At 46.6% G+C, this 21271-nt stretch overlaps 1 protein-coding gene across 2 annotated transcripts in view; it reads left to right on the top strand.

The window, feature by feature from the left end:
• LOC137305647 (serine/threonine-protein phosphatase 6 regulatory subunit 3-like) overlaps positions 1–16885 on the top strand; it is a 91367-nt gene extending 74482 nt beyond the window's left edge. The window contains exons 23-24 of one of the 2 annotated variants that reach the window (XM_067974535.1): positions 2736–2834; positions 12321–16885. In XM_067974535.1, coding sequence (XP_067830636.1) covers positions 2736–2834; positions 12321–12324 — 103 coding nt within the window. In that variant the 3' untranslated portion in view covers positions 12325–16885. The remainder of the gene's footprint in view (positions 1–2735; positions 2835–12320) is intronic. The other variant, XM_067974536.1, reaches the window with a different exon arrangement.
• Positions 16886–21271: the final 4386 nt, after the last annotated feature.

The raw sequence follows: 21271 nt of genomic DNA, 5'->3' as shown, positions 1-21271 counted from the left end.
CCCCGCTGGGAAATGAGCATGCGGACGTCGGACATGGGGTAGGATTGAGCTCAGCAGTGGCTCCCTCCATAAGCCAAATAGCCTGCGGATATTTAACTGGGCTGAAATAATGGGGAATGACCATTGACTGAGATACTTGAGGACCCTGCAGCACCTATAGAACTATACCCCAGCAGGAGTCAACACCGAGGGGGGGGTGGGGAGGAAGAAATTACTCAAGAATGGGAAGGACTGGATGGTGCAGTGTTTTGGTATTGCAACTTTGTAAACACGCTGGCACACTCACTCTGGACAGTGACTTTAGAAATTGAGGTGGATCTTCACAATGCTCTGCTGCAAAATTCTGCTCACGCGTGCAACAATCAGTTCTAAGATTAAACACTTGGCATACATTTTAGGCCTGTGTGTGTAGAAAGTGTGAAGATACTTCATTCTGTAACTATTTTTGGTAAAAATGGACCTGATAGGAACAGGAGTTGGCCATTCAGCCCCTCGAGTCTGTACCGCCATTCAATTAGATCATGGCTGATCAGTACCTCAACTCCACCTACCCGCCTTTGATCCATAGCCCTTGATACCCTTATCTAACAAAAATTTGTTTATCTGCTAAATTCCTCCCCTTGACTTAAATATAAGTCCCCTTGTACTGCTGGTATTTTGTCCTCTTCCTCCACTGTGAAAATGGGTACAAAGTACTCATTTAACAATTATGCCATTTCTTGATTATCCATCATCACCTGCATCTATCTTCAACGGGCCCACGTTCACCCGTACCACTCTCTTCCTCAATATATTTATAACAACTTTTATTGTTAGCTTTGATATCTCTTCCAAGTTTTTGTTCATACTCCCTTTTCACTCCTTATTACTTTCTTTGTATCCCTTTGTTTTTTTTTATAGCTCACCCAGTCTGCTGGATTTCCACTTATCCTTGCACTTGTGTAAGCCTTTTCTTTTATCTTAGTACCGTCTCTCATGCCTTGTTTGTTGACCGTGGCTTAATTGCACAAGTAGAGATTTTGCCTTTAGGGGTATGTACTAGTTTTGTATTGTACCAAATAATTATTTGAATACTTCCCACTATTACCCATTAACAGCTCAGTCCAATTTACTGCGGTCAGTTTATTTCTCAACCCTTTGAAGTTTACCTTACTTAAATCTAAAATCTTGGCTTGTGACTATTGCTTCTCCCCCTCAAATCTAATACCAAATTCATTCATACTTTGATCACTCTTTGCAAGAATATTCCCTTGCAGTTAGATTGTTAACTAAGTCTGATTTGTTACTCATCACTAAATGTAGTATGGATTTATCACTTGTCGGTTCTAAAGCATATTGTTCCAGAAAACTGTCCCAAATACATTCCAGAAATTCATTGCCTTTCCTACTTGAGTTATTCTGCTTCACCCAGTCTATGTGGAAATTCAATCTCCCATTAGACCCACATTGTTTCTGTTACATGTTACCCTCATCTCTGTATTTATACGTCACCTCACTACATCGCTACTGACAGGAGGTCTGTAGACAATTCCCACCAGGGTCTTGCATCCTATACTATTTCTTCTGCCTGTTCACCTGTACCAATGTCCTGTCTTTCCACTACTGTGATTGTGCCTTTTATCAATATTGCTATTCCTCCTCGGTTTCCAATTTCCCTGTCCTTTCTGAAGATCCTATAGCCTGGAATATTTAGCTCCCAATCATGCCCAATTTGTAGCCAGGTCTCTAATGGCTGCTACATCATATCCCTTAAGCTGAATTTGTGCCCTTAACTAGTTTGTTTTATTCTTATGCTGCATGCATTTGTGTACATAATTCTTATTTGGGTAACTGACCTCACATTGCCCATTTGCCCTGATGGTGCATTTCTCGCACTTTATGACCTATCACACTTTTGGTTGCTGATGCTCTGTACAGAGATGCTATACCAGCAGCTCTATACATGCCTTTATTTTTAACAGGTATTTTATTATTACTTTCTATAACCTTTTCTACTCCCGGAGCATTTATATTATCTATATCTTTTGTTCTCTGACCTTTGTTCTTTTCACTTTTTTTATACATTTAGGTTAGAACCTTGATTGAACTCAGTGCAGGCAGAGGCCATGAAGGTCCCCCGCTGTGACTATTTGGCGCAATCTCAATGTAGAGTCTGCACTGGTGCTGATTCATCAATCTCTCTCAAAGCGCCACCGAGAGGGACAAGCGAGCACGAGTAGAGCCCTTGGTTCACAGTGACTGAATAAGTTAAATTCCTTCTTTATTACATGTGATTTTAGGCTTTTTAGCAGAGTTTTGAGGGTTTATAATGAGAGCACCGATGACTGAACAAGTCAAATTCTGCTTTCGTAACCTGGGATTATGGGATTTTTGCTGGTCCTTTGGAGATTGCATTCTGAGATTCCATCTACTTTTTTTGTGAAACCAGTGGCCTTGAGCTCGAGGTGCGAGGATGATTGCCTGTTGCTCGTTAGTGAGGTTATTTCCTCTATGTTGCCAGAGCAATAGGTGAGTCCTGCACCTGCATCATACCGAGCCTTTCAGAGCTTTGGGCCATTGGTGGACGCAGAGCGAGAAGAAGGTTGTTACTCCGCCAAATACCTCCCTCCTCGTGGTTATTGGCTTGACAAACACGTGTACACAAGCGTGCACCGAGAAACGGGGGGGGGTGGAGGGGAGCGGAGAGCAAGTTCCTTTAACCCGCAACGTAATGACTTGGTTTCTGTTGTGATCAGTACATCGAAGGCATCTGATGACGCGGCAAGGAATCAGAAGACGCCCTCTCCGGTTTTAAATGGTGCTGTGGATGAGACATCTGCAAAAACGGAAAACAAGTGAGTTTGGAGGGAAAAGATGCTCGTCCCCAGGTGTTAGTGATTTTAATTTCTTTTACCAACCACTTGTCTTGACAGCGAAGGTCTCAATTCACTCTTTCAGGGCATATATTTCACATGTTTTACATTGCAATTTTTCCCCCCAATTTTACCCCCTCTTTTAAAGGTGTTAACTCCTTTTTGGGACACAGGTCTACAGGCACTGGCAGCCCTCTAGTACCTTGCCCGTGTGGCCATTATTCATGACACTTGAGTGCTTATAGGTTGTCGGACCATGGAGAGTGTCACATCCGAGCTGGCATCCCCACATGCAGATTTTATAATTGGGATCACTTAAAGCGATCAGGAACTGTAACTAGTTTTCTCCCCTTTAGTCCGTCCCCCTGTCCCCCAGTTTAGGGCCATTGAGGCCCGCCAATAGGGCTAGATTTAATTAAGAACCCCCCTTTCCTTCCACCCCTATGATTCTGTTACTTTGGAGTGTGTACTGGTTGTTTCTAAGTAATGAATGTTCAAGAGTGGACCTTGACTGGATTTAGGGTCCCAATGGGGAGACATCCACATTATCAAAACTGTCTTTAATTTGCATTTCCAATTGAAGAGCCTTCAACGGTACTGTACCTAGAGCTTTTAGAGCAACAAAGATCAAAAATGAAACCCCAATTGCTCCTTTTTTTTTATAAAGTGCAGTACCAGTTCAGTGGAGCTCATGCACAGTACCAGAAAATGATGCGACACAGGTTCAGTCTCGTACTCCGTTGTGTTCCCTGTCTCTGCCATGCTGTTGAGAAGTGACAGAGCAGGATGGTGCAGTGGGACTTAGAATGCCCATCTTTCAAGGAGGAGTATTGGCACAGCACAATGGTGGGGACTGCCTCACAGAATTCCCCTGTCTGAGCTCCACTGTTGTGGGGAAGCACCAACTAGAGATTAGGTTTCTCCAGAAAGAGCAGGGAATATCCAAGCGAGAGTCGTTCCCTGACATGTCTTCCAGAAGCTACCTGAAGTGCATCAATGACTAGAATGTAGGGGAGCAGGCAGCAAACTAATTGGGGTGAATATTAACCCCCCAAGAATGGGTGGGTTGGGGGCGAGTGGGTAGTGAAAATTGTTGGTTTTGGGAGTGGGACCGAATCCCAGCTCCAACCCGCCAACTTCCGGGTTTGACCCAGATGCATCTGGGACTGCGCGCTTTTGAAACCTGGAAATCCCGCCGGCAATTAAAGCCAGTGGGCCGATGTTTAACGGTCCAATTAATGCTGTTGAAACAGTTAAGGGGATTAAAATTTTTGTGTATTCAGCCAGACAAACGATTTTAACTTTCCCTTAACGTGTCTCCTGTGGCCTCTGAAAGACACCATGGCAACAGAGGCAAGTTGCAGCCGGCACCTATTTGGACCTTTAAAACCGGTGATTGACACATGAAGAAAAGGTGAGTTTTTGTAGCAGGGCAATCTGTTCTCTCAGACAAACCTTTGGCTGGGAGTTCTTTGTATTTAGACTTAAATTTCTTTGTTCACACTCAGAATTCTTGTGTTCACACGTATTTACCTACATTTTGGACTCTTCAAACCGACGTCATCAGGATGGGGGGGCGCAATGGATTTATCTGAGGAGGAGGCACATCACCATCTGCGGGAGGCACAGCGTGCAGTTCTGGGAGTTGCAGCTCCACAAGACAGAGGTGCGCCACAAGGACCTGCAGAATAGCGGAGAGGGGACCAACGGAGGAGCCGAGATTGCAAGAGGCACTACCCATGTGAGAGTGTCTACAGGCAGAGGCTGAGCTTCCTGGACCCCTCTGAGGAGCAGTGCCTACGAAGGCTCAGGTTGAGTCGCCAGGTGGTCGACATCTGCAGGCTCCTTCATGCGGAGCTGGGCCTGGCGGCCATGCATTGCCTGTCGCAGTTAAAGTCACCACTGCCCTCAATTCCTTTGCCTCCGGATCCTTCCAGGGCGCCACCGGTGACATCATCAGGATCTCTGTCGTCTGCACATAAATGCATACGACAGGTCACGGATGGCTTGTTTGCCAGGGCATCCGATTACATCAACTTCCCCATCGACGGCATCAGCCAGACTGAGAGGGCAGTGGGTTTCCACTCTCTGGCTGGCTTCCCATGGGTACAGGGATCTGCATGTGAGCCAGGACTGTTCATCAACCGAAAGGACTATCACTCCATCAATGCGCGGCTGGCTTGTGACCACCGGAAGAGGTTTCTGCAGGTGTGTGCCAAATTCCCAGGCAGCTGCCATGATTCCTTCATTCTACGCGAATCCAGCATCCCGGCCCTCTTCCACACACAAAACAGACTTAAGGGCTGACTCCTTGGAGACAAGGGATACCCGCTGTAGATGTGGCTAATGACACCTCTGAGAAACCCTACCAGCAAGGCACAGCAGCAGTACAACAACAGGTTTGTCATTGAACAAGCCATAGGAATGCTCAAGATGTGCTCCTGGTGCCTGGATCGATCTGGGGGAGCCCTGCGGTACTCACTGGTGAGAGTATGTAGAATAATAGTCGTGTGTTGAGCCTCAACAGCGAGGGTTACAGGTGAACAAGGTCCCAAGCGCTCATGAAGCATCCGCACCTGCCATCAACATTGAAGTTGAGGACAGTGGGCAGAGCAGGGGCACACCTGGCTGATCGTGATGCCAGGGAGTCGGTCGTATTTGATAGATTCTCATAATAAGATCTGCAAAGTGACGATAGTCAAGTACTCAGACCACCTGGAACGACCAACAACAGCCGGACCCCCCCCCACCCCTTCATTTGCACAAAACAGTTCTACAACCACACATACATTGTAAACGCACCCAATGGGTGGCATCAAGTCTCGCCATTCATGATGAGGGACATGCAAGGGCGCTTTCACGAAAGGGACTCAAGAATGGTCAAGACGTGGCAGTGGTGGTGGAAAATTATAACATTTAATATGCAGGTAAGAAAAAACAAATATAAATGAAAAACATGACATTGCGTCAGACACCCCCGTGCATACCTTTGGTGATCACAAAACGTTCACCATCCTCTTCCTACTACTCCTACGGGCTGCATCCCTTGTGGCTTCAGCAGAGGTAGTGGCAGGTTGCTCAGATCCCTGCCCTGACTGCTGAGATGCTCTAGGCTTACACCCTCTGGATTTTGGAGCCCGTGAGAGCCCCGCCAAAGATTGTTCCACTTGCACCTGTGCAGGGACAGACTCAGCCATCTGGAGAGGAGGCAGCATTGCGGGTACTGGTTGGGGGGAGGGGGGGCCACGGGTGAGATGTGGAAACGCTTTGAGTGGAGTCCCCGCTTCCATGTTCCCTTTCGCCATCGTCCCTCTCCATTGTCGGGGCCTGAATAGACCCATGTGAGCCGTGCTTGAAGCGCCATGGAGGCTGCCATTCTCTCCATCTCAGACATTCCTGCACTTACCTGTGCCACCATTCCACTAATGGTGGAGGTGGATTCCTCCATCCTCTCCACTAACGTGGAGACCGAGCATGGCAAGCCTTCCGGTATGTCGCAAAGGTGTTTCTGTATCTCGACCGTTCTCCTTTTCAAGGATGGCCCCAGAGTTCAGCATCTGTGTCCAGCTAAGCAGAGCTTGGAGGGGAGTGCATCCACCGACGCAGACTCTCCACAGCTGCCCTTGCCACCAGTGTCTGCTCGTGCTCACTTGTGTGTGGTGACTCACCAGGTGACAACCCAACTAATAGTACCTACCGAGGTGAGTATATGCGCTGATGCATGGCTCGCTATAATGTGACGGTGTGCCCCCAGAGGCATGGAGCTCCTCTGAGGAATCACCCTCATCCACGTCGTCAGCCTGTTCAACACTCCTTGACGGTCTTGGAAGAGAACGTACAGCAATATTAAGAACCATTGCAGAAGTGATGTTGCGATGAGCATCCTGAGGTGTGCAAGAGGCATTGATTTCATCAATTCGTGTGTGTGAGGGATGTTAAAGTTCTCTTACCAGACGTTTGTGGGGAGCCAGTCTCGGCAGCTCCGACGGTCATGGAATTCCTGTGTTCGGCTTAGTTCCAATGCCTGCTCCCCCGCCTCTGTCAGGGCCACTATTTGTGATGGCCCCCCCTCCAGTCCTACTCCTTTCCCGTGCATTTTTCGCTCTCTTCTACAGGGGGAGACAGAACAGACGTGTGATTGAGTGACGATGACGGGGTCACCCGGTGGATGCATTGCTTTGGGTGAGGCTACCCATGAAAATGATGCATCAGAGGGTGCCTATCAGGCAGATTCATGACATTGCAACAGGATTAGGGTGAGTGGGAGTGGTGGGTTCACGAATGGGGAGGTGAGGAAGTGCTCAGAAAGTGAAGGTAAGTTGATGAGCATTAAGTGGGTGTGAGGAGTGATGTGATGGAGTCGGCTTGACAAGACAAAGTGAGGTGGGCGATGTGCGCCACAGGTTGTAGATGAATCAGTAACTGTACTCACTTTTGCTGACCCGATTCGGTCATTAAATTGCTTCCAGCACAACACCCAAGAACAGGGCACTGTGCTCCTGCTTGTTGACCTGCTCTGCCACCTCCAGCCACGCCGCCTTGGTGGCAGAAGCAGGTTTCTTCCTCCTGTCACCTGGGTATAACAACTCCCTCCTGCTTCTCACGACGGCCAGTAGTACCTCAAGGGAGGCGTCCGAGAACCTGCGTGCTGCCTTTCCTCTATGTCCTTACATTCTGCTTTTTACTCGTTTTTCCTTCAAAATCCATTGTTGCATTGGCCCTTTAAATAGTGGGCTTTAAATCACGTCATACGGGTGCTCAGTACGCCCGCTACGCAGCTTGGAGATGCGAAACCTGGAAGTAGAAATAAGTGCCTTCAATTGAGTTGCAATCGCTCGAGAACATGCATGAAAATTTTTTCCCGGTTTCCCACCTGCTTATTGACCCCCCCCCCCCAGCTGAGATCCCGCCTCATTGTTAAGATTTGCCCCGTTGTGCCCAAAGTTAGGTTGTCATGTCTGCACCCACTTCTGCAAAATACCGTGCTGCAGTAGGCACTTATTGCTGAGTTTTGTGACCAATGTGACCCTAGCCTCCCTTAAGGGAGAAGCTGAGGTCCTTGCAGAAACATGTCAATCTAATGTGTCAGGAGACTTTCTCTTTTCCACCCCCCACACAAAGTCCCAACCTCCATTGTCCCTTAGGAAGGTTATGTGAATTCCTTCTTGGAGGAAAATGTAAGTGGTGAAAATCAGGATATAATGCCTCCTATAGGGCAGAACATTCTTGATCCATTCTCCTCACTCAACTCTCCAATGCTCCACTCTTTGCATATGCTAAGTGGAATTTGCCTCAGGCGTCTCCATTTCATGGGAGAGTGGCAGCTCAAACACCTTGATCAAACCGCTTGTGCTGGCCAATGGTCTGTCCATGAATGGATTTATTCTGTTTCTAGACCAGCAGACAGAGTTCTAAAGACACATTGAGTTTCTCTCCAAAGTGTTCTCCCAATTTCATTTGGGTCAAGACGTTGTGCTCTCATTTTACCCAACATCCCATCAATCTAAGTAGAATTTTTTTTCTTGTTTTGTTAAGGTGCTGGCAGTGAAATTGGTTCAGGTTTTAAAAAGCCCTGGGCCTTTATATAACCTAGGGGGCAGGTGGTACAGTCCCAATTATGTCATGAGGCGGAAAAAGGATGTGTAAGTGCATGATTTCCCCAGAGCCAGTCATGACTGGACAAGTTCCTGACGGATGCTATCATTGATGAAAACTCTATTAGATAGGTAACCTAACGATCTGCCATCCCCCTCCTCAGCTAGCATTCCAGGAGAGCCCCAGGGCACAATGCAGGACTGATTTGACTCCCTTAACGAGACTCTTAACGTGGTGGAATGTGGGCCGTATCAGGGCAAAGTACAACCTCACATGCAGCAGAGCCAAGGGCCCACTTTAGAACTTTCCCATCTCTCCACCGCTAACTTGAAACAGGACTTTATTTTAATGTGCCCCGTACACCGCAGCCCGATCCATAACCTCCAACATATTGCTGCACAGACTCTTGGCTGCATTCAGTGTTGCTGCCGCCTTGAGCGCACCAGTGGCTGGTGTTGAAACTACCATTTCATTGGGTAGATAATTAATGTCCACTTGTTTTTATGCAGTATCTACCTTAAGGTTCCTGTCGGGGGATCCTCAAACATTAACTCACCAGATATTTCCCCTCCCACCTGGTGTCCAGGAAGGGAGCTACCTTAGGACTACGCAGCGGTCTGGGGAAGCATCGCAGCAGACCAGTAAATCTTGGGTGCTGACCCGACCGAAATTGCTGTTAATATTTTAGCCTTTGTCCTTTTTGAGAGTGGAACAAATGTGTGTTGCACCTTAAACGTACAGAAGGGACGATTTGATGGGCAAGAAAATGTTGGGGCCGCCCAGAAGCTGAAGTGGGTAGAGTACACGTGCTGTCCGTTTTAAGCCTTGTAAAAAGGTTCCAGCCTGGATGCCAGCTGCCTGAAGTCTGATCTTAACTGGTTGAGTAATAATCTGCTCGGCCGAACCTCATGGATGAGAGTTTTTCAATTTATGTTTCCTGCTAAAGTCTAGACACTCTTTCCTGTGCTGACTACTGGAGCTCTTGGTGGCAGGTAGACTGCAAGAGGAAGTGATTGCTGATTCAAAACAGGGCACATTGCATTGAAACACCATCACATAGTGTTTTTGTGGTACCTGCATGGATTTATGTAACACTGCTACACAAGAGGCCAAATGCTTCTTCATAACAGAGCGAATCAAAAGGTGATTTTATCAACTCCCACTGCTTCCTTGTACCTGGTTCAGAGCAGAGACGGCTGGAGGCTTGGGTGGGCGGCCTGGTTTCCCACCTACACTCGGTAGAAGAGACAGAAATGAATGGATTAATCAAATGTAAAGTGTATCTAAATGTTACTGACAGCCCTTCCTCCCTCGTCCTCCTAATGACTTGGTGGATAAAAGAAATGCGGAGCTGTGCAGACCAGCAACGTTCTCGATTTGATCCGTGGCATGTGCTGAATTAGCTGATCAGAGTCAGAGCGGCTGGGTTAGAAAAGGGAAACATTTGCCTGCTCCTGGTTGTTGTCGTCCCCCCCCCCTTCCCCGAAGTGCCCATGTTTGGATAGCAACATGATCAGTCTTGGCTGTGATGCTTCTCATGGTCCAGTATGCTGCTGATATTTACTGTCTAGTCTTGTACAGGAAGAATGACCATGTGCATGGGGTATCGAGAGGTGGGGCACAGACCCATAAAACTGTACCCTAGGAGAGGGGAAAAATGACTAGAAACTACTTGAAACAACCTGGTGACCACTTTTTTTTATAAGGTGTGTGACCCTTTGCCTCCTCTTTTGTCATACACGTTTCACTGTTATCTCTCCAGCTGGTGGGCTGGGCATGTGGCCTGCTCTAGGCCCCTCCAATGCTGCTCTTCAATCAGCTACTAGGAGATTTATGTCTGCAGCCACTGTTGATTCTCTGCAGTTCCTTTGCCCCATTCTATCTGGAGCTGCCTGCCCTCCACACTCCAGCATAGCTGAGTTATGTTTGTGTCAGTTTGGAGGGTTGGACTTGAACTACTGAGCCCCTTCACTAATAGTATGCATTTTATTCCTTGGTGAGGTATGTTGCTCTCCAATGAGGGCCTGCACACTACTTTCACCCTTCTTCCCCGCCCCCCCCCCCCAATTCCCCTTTCATTCATCTCTTGTGATATATATGAGCAAATGGCCCCTGCCAGTATCTCTCTTGGCTGACCATAAGGGGAGGCATAAGAGCAGCTTCACCCTGGAATAGATGCCTGGCCCTACCCTTGTGTGTCAGCCATGGCTCAGTGGTAACACTCTCGCCTCTGAGTCAGAAAGTTGTGGGCTCAAGCTCCGCCCCAGAGACTTGAACATCTGGGCGTTACTCCAGTGCATTACTGAGGGAGTGCTACGTTAACGGATGAAATGTTAAACCGAGGCCCTGTCTGCCCTCTTAGGTGGACGTAAAAGATCCCATGGCACTATTTTGAAGAAGAGCAGGCGAGTTCTCCCTGATATCCTGGCCAATATTTATCCCTCAACCGACATCACTAAAAAAAAACAGATTATCTGGTCATTACCGCATTGCTGTTTGTGGGACCTTGCTGTGCGCAAATTGGCTGCTGCGTTTCCTGTGTTATAACAGTGACTTCACTCCAGAAGGAATTCACTCATTGGGTGTAAAGCGCTTTGGGACATCGTGGGGTCGTGAAAGGTGCTATATAAAGCAAGTTCGTTCTTTTATCCTTGATGAGTCCCTGCATGGCGCAACTGTGATTGGAAAGAGTGGGGTTCAAAGCTACAGCTGTTCACTCTGCAATGTTGCAGCTTAATGATCCTCAGTAAACACAGTTCTAATTGGCCAGTGTGCTAAAACCCAGTTTCAAATTGTTTGGAGTGGCGTTGTATTTAAAGCAGTGGACTCGTAACTCTAGTTTGGATCTACTCTCCGCCTATACCTGTACTTAGATCGCCCCTAAAATAACAGTGCTCAGTCAGGGCCATTTATGGCCTACCTCTACTTTGCTTCTTGCCCTTAACAAGCTTCCAGCTCCATGTGCCAGGTGGATTCTCTTGAAGTAGAACAATTGGGCATGTCTATAATTTTGTGGGGGAAGTGCCTGGCCTGCACTGCACACGTTGTCATGATTGAAGTCAAGAGCTCATTGTGTGGGGAATCACGGTAACAGATCTACATCTCCTCATGCACCAGTTAGCCGACCAACCAAGCGTGTACTTGTGCAGTATGTTTTAGCATCGCTGAGAGTGGCCCTTGAGCAAGGCATCGGTTGAGATTGTAAACCTTCTGTTGCATTGTCAAAGGAGCGGCATTGACTGTCTATGGGTCTGTTCCCATTCAGAAAGTCTTGAGGCCTGCTTGCCTCTTGACTGCTCCTTGATTCAGCTTAATGGGACTCATCAGGCTGATTAATCGATGTGGTTCACAACAGTTTGGATGAGGAGAGAGCGACTGCAGAACCAACTTGTGGTTCAATGTCACTTCCTGCTGGACGTTCAGAGCTGGTAGTGGCTGGAGGAAAGTCCAGAATAGTGTTTGGCAGGTGGTTTTTTAAGAAAGATTAATTACCTGTGGAAAATTGGAATTGCAGCTCCCTCTGATGGTTCAATTAGTAAAGACCACATGCTAATGAGCCACACAGATCAGAACATACCAGTTGCAATTAGTGTTAAACAACAGAGGTGCCATCACACTAAGTGTGTGTGTCTGGATGTCAAGTGAGGATGATTGGTGATGCTGCCACAGTGGAATGACCTGCCAACATTCCCAGCCTGGACTCACATTAAGAATAGCCACTTGAGCAAATTACCAGAAAGTGGCCTGTTCTCATGGACCCCTATCCCAGCAAGAGTCAGTCCATCCAGGAGAGGAGGGGAGGGACCATTGGGAACTAAACTGTATCTGGCACTTATCTTTCTGTTTAAATCGTTTCGTTTTTTTCTTTCCTAGGTAGCACTGCGGAGTGCGACGAGGAAGGTGCTTCTCGATGCATCCCTGAATGAAACTCCCGGACCGTCCCCCGCTCCGGTTTGGGAGCTGGTCTCTTCACTCTCTGCCGCTCGGCAGGAGTCGCCGTGAAAGCCATCAAGACTTCACCTTCCCGAGGCAACCTCTCGGCTGCACTGATTCGACAAACGAAAGGGGGGGGGGTGGGGGGAGGGGTAGGGGGGAGGGAGGGAGGGAAGGAAGGAAGGAAGAGGGTTATTATAAACCAGCAATACAATATGTATAAATCAGCTCATGGAATCCGAGTAAATGTTTGTTTATAACGGAGTGTGTGTGGATGGAGCATTGTGCTGAAATACTGCTCCTGTCACGGAATAGACGAGTTTGAAAAGAGGGGATGCAGATGTTCTCTCTCTAATATGGGGGAGGGCGGGTGGTGTATTTGAATATTTTTCTTTTAATTTATCTTGCACAGTAAAGGTGAGTTTATGGTCTAGAGGCCTTGTAGGTCTCAATATATTCACGCCCCACCCCTCCCCCACAAACACACACGTAGAGTTAATTAAATGAAAACTATGGTGAAGATCAAATGGCAACTGTTACACTGCCCTTTCAGATCCAAATCTGAACCAGACTAATGGGGCTAGCGACCTCCTTTACTGTAATCTGTCAGGGCCCCTAAGGAACATGAATTTGGTTAGGTCCCAATCCAGTGGTTAATGGATTTCTTTATTTCATTCTTTGGTTCATTGAGATGTGCCCAGAAGGTAGAACTCCGTAAACTGTAAAGTCCCGGCTCTTTTATTTACAGTAAAAGCCATCTGTTCAGGACGAGTGACATTACAGCCGGACAGATTCTAGCAATCTCGAACTTCGCGAGAAGTAATGGGGACAGAATTGCACTGGCAAAAGGTGAGCAATATGGGCTTCTTAATCGTACCATAATATACATTTTGTGTAAAGTTAGTAAAAACCAAAATGGGGACATCCTCTTTTCCCCCACCCACCCCTTCAAAATAAAGTCACTTTCCCTACGTTACAAAATAAGCTTTTGAATTGAATCAGCAAAATGTTTGTATTTAAAATCTGAGTATACACGCAGTGTCATCAGGAATTCTTGCCTCGCAAACCAGAAGCAGCTGCTTGTAGTAATTTCGAACCGTCAGCTGTGGATAATGGTGTGACGTTAATCAGAGCTGCTCCTCTACCCCCTTGGTACTATAGCGTTGGGACGACTTCAGTAAGGACCCGTCCTAAGTTGGATTTGAGGCAGAATGGTTCCACCCTTGATGAATGTTTCTTTTTTCTGTCCACGCGAAACTCTACCAACTCCAGTTGTACTTGAACAGCAAGCCGAAGAGCAATAAGCTGCTGATGTCCTTTGCTGCTTGACCACGCTTTCTATGGGAGAGGGGCAGGTGGCCGTTTTGTTTGGCGTATTTCCAGCGGGGGAGCTGTACTCTCCCGCGGTGGGGTGGGGGGTGAAAGGGGTTGTGGTGGTGGAGGATGTGAGGGAGGACTGTAACTGCCTCTGCCTTGACACAGGCACGGAACGCAGCAAGATCTTGTGTTTGGAGACTGGCCTGGGGGTACTTCAGTGAGTAACGGCAGTGCGCACATCATAAACCCGGTCCCAACATAGCTGTAATCAAGATCGATGGTTCACTATTTTTAAACTGCTACACGTTATTCAAATGGTTTCTTTTTCTTGTTTCAATACCATCGGGGTCTTTGATGCCATGAGCTGATCAGTGTTAAATATTAAATGGTGAGTTATCTATATTTTCATATGGAGAAAACTTTTTGTGCAAAATGATGTTTTAGAAAGAGATGGGCCTCCCTTCCATGGTCAGAGATTGGCTGGATTCCAAAAGATCTGAAGCTAGAAGGCGGAGTGTTCCGGGTCGGCCCAGAAGCTTAAAAGTGAGTGGGTGCCCGATTCCAGCTCGAGTCTCGGGGCGGGGTGGGGGGAGTAGGAAGGGGGTGGGGGGGCGCCGTGTTGCTCAGAATCGATCGTTGCAGTTGGTGAGCTTGGGAAGTCCTTGGTGTGGCTCCGCGGTTTTCCGTAACTTGGGAGAGGGCGGGACGGCGTTAGCGCGTGGGTGGCTATCGCGACGCTGCGCTCGTGCCGTTTGAATGGCATCTCCTGCCATATGCAGGCCTTGTGCCGGCAGTGAGCGTGGACAGACCAGCCCACGCAGCCCTGACGGGGAGAGGATGCTGGCGGAGAAGCATTCCCACCAAAGTGAGGAGGGGGGGGGGGGGGGGGATGCAAACCTTTGAGAACTTTTTTTTTGAGAGCGGGGTGACTTTCTCGCGTCAAAGGTGGCTGAAAACACCTGTACTGAACCACGAAGACCCAGCGGGTCAACGTCCTGCAAATTTGCAGCCATCTGCAGTGCAGGTGGAGTGTAAACGGTTGTCCTGTCCAACTAGCTGCAAAACGTGCTGGCAGCTTGTATTTCGGTGCAGGGGAGGAGTTGATGGAGTGGGTGGGGAGGAAATGTTTCTTAAAGCGAGCAGTAAATTGAGTTATCAGGAAGTGGAAGTTCGTTTATCGTGGTCTGGTTGGTCATTTTGGTGGCCCTTCCAAAAAATGCTGTAGCCCAGCAACTATGCCTTTGCCCTTGAGCAACGGTGGATTTTGTGCCATTTATTGTAAATGACTGTGAAAGAGTAGGTCTCTTCTCTGATGGCACATTGCGTTCAAATATCCTCTTTGTTACTTCAGAGGCCTATGCTTGGGGTGGGGTGGGGGGGGGCGTTGCTATAGCTGAAGCCAATAATGTGAGGACATTTCGGTTTCCTTTAGCTAGAAGCTGCTCTCAAAATGTGAATCGTTCTTGAATTTTCACATTAACTTGTAGCCGAATGCTTGAAACTCCCGTGCGAACAGGGTAGTGTGCTGCAGAGGTTCAAGGAACTTGGTCTAAATTTAAGCAGCGATAACCTCTGCACCGGACATGTAATGCCCAACATGGGAGAATTCCTCAATCCTTCACTGTAGGCACACTGCCCTGGAACCTGAGTGCTTGATGTACGAAGCAGAGTGCTCGTAAGTGCCAGCTTAATTGGCCAGTAGGCATCCAGCTCTGAGAATGAGCATGGATCATTGAAATTCTATAATGCAGCCACGTGCTGTATTGCTGCAGGACTCCATTACTCCCACAAGAGGCAGCTAGCGAGCTATGTACATAATATAGTGGCAGCAGTCAGGTGCTGCATCAGCTATTTCCCACCACTTTATTGGATGTTTGTGTTTTTATGCCAGTCCAGACATCACTACTGCCACCATCACCAACCTACCTTGACTCTCCCGCCGCCCAAAAGCAAAAAAAAATCTTTAGCACAGTTTTTTTTTGTTTTGAAATACATTTTTCTTATCCTGCTATACCTCACACAACAAAGGCTGCGGAGACAAATATTAATAGCATAACAGATAACGGGTACCGGGTAGTGACTCCGCAAAGGTTTCAAATGATGTCTTAAGTTGTGAGAATGAAGCTGCAACAGGTTGGTGTCCAAACCCCTCAAAATGAGATTGCTGCCTAGAAATCAGCTCCCATGTAACCGTTACTCTCTCCAAGTAATCTTATCTGTTCAGATACTATAGGCCAGAAGATCCCAGGTTTGGTCCTTGGCCTGTGCCGTTAGCTGATCTCAGCCAGGGCAGCAGGAGGAACAGTGTAGTTACCCTTGGCTGCACCAAAAAGGAAAGGTCCGGCCAGGGCTCCCCCTTCTGACCGCTGCCCTAGCTGGAAAGTGCCCGCGTGCGCATGTTCGGTGAGAACCTGTTCAGGTTCAGCTTTGTTGGCTCTTAACGGTTGAGTGGACTGCTGATTGCTCATTGCGTAGTCTCGCGCATGAAGAATGGTTACTTAGACAGCGTCCCAGTGCCTGTGAGACCTTCACCCCAACAAATATCGGGCTTCAGGAAAGGGAAGGAGAACATTGGGAGGAACAAGTTGGTGGGTCAGTCTTGTTCAAATTGTCCTCCCTTTTCTTTTTCCTTTGTCAGAGGCAGGGCACGTGGGAGAACATTTGTCAGTCTGGGGCACTCTGCTTCTGACTTTCTCGATAGGGAATTAATGATTGCAATGTAATCATTGCGGGATTATTGATAAAGAATTGGCAGTTTTCAGCTGAAAATAACACACTGGCACAGACAGTCTGCATTGTATCATAACACAAGTCGGTATCTGTAATCGGCTCGAATGAACAATTTTTGAAATCCAGCCAAAGTGGGTTGAAGTAGGGGAAATCCCGTCTCTTTTAAGATTATTGATGTTTGAAGTGTGCAGCGAATTGTAATAAAATTTAAACTGCAGCAGGTGTCTGTCTGGCTGATTACTGTTTCCTTTGGTAACGAACACTGAAATTAAAAAGGAGATTCTGAGGAGAGAGAAAGAGAGAGAGAAAACTTATTAAAGCATTTTTTTGTTGTAAAAGTAACCGTATATTCTAGGAGAAATGTTATTGTTTATATACCAGAATTGTACAGACTTGAACTCGTTAGTACGGCTGTACAAACCTGATTGTTGTAATAAAATATTCTATCAATTTCAAAAGATTATTGAATATTTAATCTCACGATTTGAATACTGAAAGTTGAAAAAGGTCCAGGTTGTCACTGGAGACAGTTACGGTGGGTTGAGAATATTCTGCTGCACAGGATGGGGGAGTGAGTATTTGTAGGAGTCAGAGAGTCAAGTGTTACCTTGAAGATTCACCGCTCTCTGGTACTGTACAACTTGTGCGTGTGTCAGTGGGTTCTACCGAAAAATTCCTCCTGTGGCTGCAATTTTGCCAAATCCAAGATTGGAATATGGGTAGGGTAGAGGTGGGAAGGGGGTGGCTTGGGTTTTGATGCTTTCTGATTTTAAAAAAATACTAAAGACTTTGATTATTAATGTCTGGTACGTCATAAGCAACTAACAGAGGAGAGATTGGGGGGAGGTGGGGAGCGGACTTTTAAAGAACAAACTTACATTTATATTCCACTTTTCACAACCTCGGAACATCCCAAAATGCTTCACATGAATTACTTTTGAAGGGTAGTCGCTGCTTTTTAGGCAAATGCGGCAGCCAATTTGCACACAGCAAGGTTCCACAAACAGCAATGAGATAAATGACTAATTTGTTCTGTTGGTGTTAGTTGAGGGATAAATGTTGGCCAGGACATTGGGAAAATGCCCTTGCTATTCTTATGGTGTCATGGGATCTTTTACGTCCACCTCAACAGACAGGCTGAACCTCGGTTTATTGTCTCCTTCGAAAGTTGGCACCTCCAACAATGCAGCACTCCTTCATCTTAATCTTCATCCAAGATGTTGGTAAACTACTGATCCAGGATTCTAGGCTAGTTGAGCAATAGCTCCTAATAGTTTGCAGTTATACTGGCAGAGAACATTTATTTCCCTGTGGACTCCCTCCTTTTCCTCAAACAAGATCCGGATAGAGTACATAACTGTCCTGCTAACCCCATGCTGGCTGAAAATATTGTGGTCTTTTCCTACCTATTGGAGCAGAATGTTGACTGAGTTTTACCTTGCCTACAGAGTGCAGAGCATCTAGTTGATGGCCTAGCTGTTGAGGGGGCAATGTAATTTAAAAATATTCCTTCATCTAGTATTAACATATCTAAAAGGTATTCAGTGCTTAGATGCATAATGCCAAATGGAATTTTGGTGTCAGGTTTGTTTCTTCAATTCTTTGGATCACAACATCCCACCCATCTTTCCATACCTCCAGCCCTTACTTTCTAGAGACCTATGAGGTAGCTCTTTTATGGCGGACATCATGGTCAATCATCCTCCAGTGGAGGGCAAATCCATTGGGTAAGTGTCCACTGATGTGGAGGTTCCTAAGTGATCTGTGAAAGGTGTTGCAATGTTTATTCACCCCCTTGATACGCCTACCATCTAAACCTCCTTTTCCTGGCTGCATATAGTGACACCACCATTCTCGGCCAGGTTGGATAATTCCCCCGTCAACCACGCCTGGAGACCGCGCTGCTGTAAGGCATTGATTTTACACACACAATTTGCATTATGCAACTATCCTCCATTCACTGCATTTTGCTGGAGAAATCACCCTGCTTTTATCTGGAGATGTTGCTGCAGTTCCCCTGTCATGAGTTCTGTTTGTAGAGACTGTTCAAATAGACTCTGTAGACTGTTTGTTGTAGCGTGTTGTTTAAACAGACTGTTTGCTGAGTAAATAGATTTTGTTGTGAGTCCTGCTGTAAGTCCCACGCCGACTCAAACTCATTGGCTGACATGGTAGTGTCAATAGGCACTCTGCCTTTTCTCTCCTGTATGCTACTTTTGCACCCCTAAGTTATGTGTGAGTAAGCCGATCTAAACCACTGCAGCACTTGGGGCACTACTATTGGCAGTGAGCAATGAAGATGGTCAGGAGTAAAAAAAAACCTGGCCGCCTCTCGCTCTGCCGCATGGAACCAATTTCTGAATCCCTGGCTAAAATCGGCTGCCTCAGCACAGGCCAGGTTTTGAACCTGGGACTTCCCTGGTGTGTATGACTCAATACCCACTGAGCCACCTCACCCTATTTCTCCCTGCTCCCCCCCCCCCCTTTCCCCGTTACCCTTAACTTGCACATTGAACTATCGACAAGTGAAGATGATAACGTAATGAAACTGCTTCAGCGAGCCAGCGTTGGCTGAAGAATAATAAGTGATCTTTCAATTGAAACTCCTGTTCCATGAGCCCTGATGACTGGGATGCCGATGCGGACAGGCTCTTGGAAGATGTACAAGGATCTATTTGCGTTTTAATCTAGAACGGGAAGTGCGGTTACTCAGAAGGATGCCTTCTGTTTCCAGGACCAATGGTTGAGCAGCAGGATTAACCTAGAAGCGCATTTGATTGTCTGATGAGCTAGATTTGATGGTTCTAATTAGAACTAAAAAATAACTCTGCTTTGCTACTTAATGATCCCACCACAATTTATTAATGGATGAGGAGAAAAACTTGCAGCCGAGGGTGGTGGGGAGTTTAGGACATGGGTAGTACAAATGTTACCCGTTAGCTTTTACCTAAATATTAGATCTATTATACTGAAAAATGTCTCACTGAATTAAATTACTTCCACTTAGAGCACCTACCTCCTCTCTCAATTCTTTTCATACCTCTAGTTCTATCTCTACCTCCCTTGTCTCCTCTACTTTCTTTTTGCACGCAGACACTTACAAATGTCCCTCTTTCCTTTCTGCCTGCTTTCACTTCCACCTTTCATTAGTCCTTCACAGACCTTCCATCGTGAAAAAGATTTGGATTTATTTGGCGCTTTTCATATGCTCAGGATGTCCCAAAGTGCTTCGTGGTTAATTAATTACTTTTGGAAGATGGCAGCCAATTTGCACACAGCAAGATCCCACGAACCTCAAATTAGATAAATTACCAGTTTTGGTTGAGGGATAAATACTAGCCAGAAGTGTTCTCCAAATAGTGTCATAGGATCTTTTACATCCACCTGAAACACAGACAGTGCCTTTGCATCTTAAAGATGGTACATGCGACAACATAGCACTCCCTCAATGCACTGAAGTGTCAATCTAATTGTGTGCTTAAGTCACTGGAGTGAGGCTTGAACTCCTGACCACCTGACTCAAAGGTAAGAGTCCTACCAACTGAGCCAAACTGACCACTTGAGGGTAAAGATGTAAAATATGGCCAAATTGGCTGACTGTTCAAGATCGCCTCGAGTTGCCCAGAAGCTTTGTGTTGCAAATTCAATCATTCTGTTTGAAACAAGTTATACCAGTAAACTAGGTAACAAAATGTGCATATTTTTAAAAATTGATTATTGATGAAATGTGGGTGTCACCCTTGAAATGAGAGTCAGATGGTGATCTTTTCTCCTTAACCCTTTTCTATTTCTCTGGTTTTACCCATCTCCCTCCCTTTTGTTCTTTTTACCCCATCCCTTTTAATCTTTCTAACTCTCCTCACTGTTTTCTCCCCTTTCTCTTTCCACCGCTGCCCTCTCCTTCTCCCCTGCCTCCTTTCCCTCCTGCCTTGCCTGCCTCCCTCCCTCTCACTTTCTCTTTTTCTATATTATAGTATGATGTGTTGAATAGGAACTGTTTTGACTAAAACTCACTGGAAGAATCTGGGCTTCCGAAAAAGCCACGTCAGGGCAGAGTGTTATTGTGCCACATAACAAAGGAAGCTTTCGTTAATTCCATCTCGTGTTTTTATGCTTACAAAGCCACAAATGGTTGTGGTAAGGAATGGAACTTTTAACCTCTTCTAACTATTGGTAGCACAAAGTCTGAAGTATTTGCAGACAGAAGCCCTTTACGTTGACCAGACCATGACTGGAAATGTTTGGTATGTAACAACACTTTTTTGTGTTGAGTCCCCTGCACCGGATACTCACTTGTGACCAGGCATGTGGGTAGTGCTAATGGTACAAAGACGCCATTTGATAGGACGTTGGTGCAGGGGCCACGAATGCCCCACCTCCCATCCACCTGTGCCTCTCAGCAGATTAGCTCCTTATGGTGCATTTGGGCCTCCATCCACAGCTGCCTTGCTTCTTATATTAACATAATTAGGGTCTTAAATGAATAGTCACTTCTTGGATAGAGCTTGAAGCAGGAGGGACAGATCAGCCGTGGGACAAAGCCAAATCTGGTAAGAATCTCATACCTGTGCAAACATGAACTGGGAAAGTCTGATTGCTCTGATCTCATTCATCATGTACTTCAATCATTTTCAGTTATTTTAACCCGGTAGTTGAGGGGTCAAGAACGAGGGGCCGCAGGTACAAGGTTAAATTTAAGAGATTTAGCACAAGAAGGCGGGCAAAACTTTTTTACACAGGGAGTTGTGAGGATGTGGGATTCACTTCCAGGGTTAGTGGTTGAGGCAGAAACTATGTCAACATTCAAGATTAGATTGGATAGGTGGATAAAGGAAAAGGGGTGG

This window comes from Heptranchias perlo, chromosome 40 (assembly GCF_035084215.1).
Source record: "Heptranchias perlo isolate sHepPer1 chromosome 40, sHepPer1.hap1, whole genome shotgun sequence".
NCBI lineage: Eukaryota > Metazoa > Chordata > Chondrichthyes > Hexanchiformes > Hexanchidae > Heptranchias > Heptranchias perlo.
Note: the sequence above shows the minus strand (reverse complement) of the source record. Positions and strands in the feature narration are given on the sequence as shown.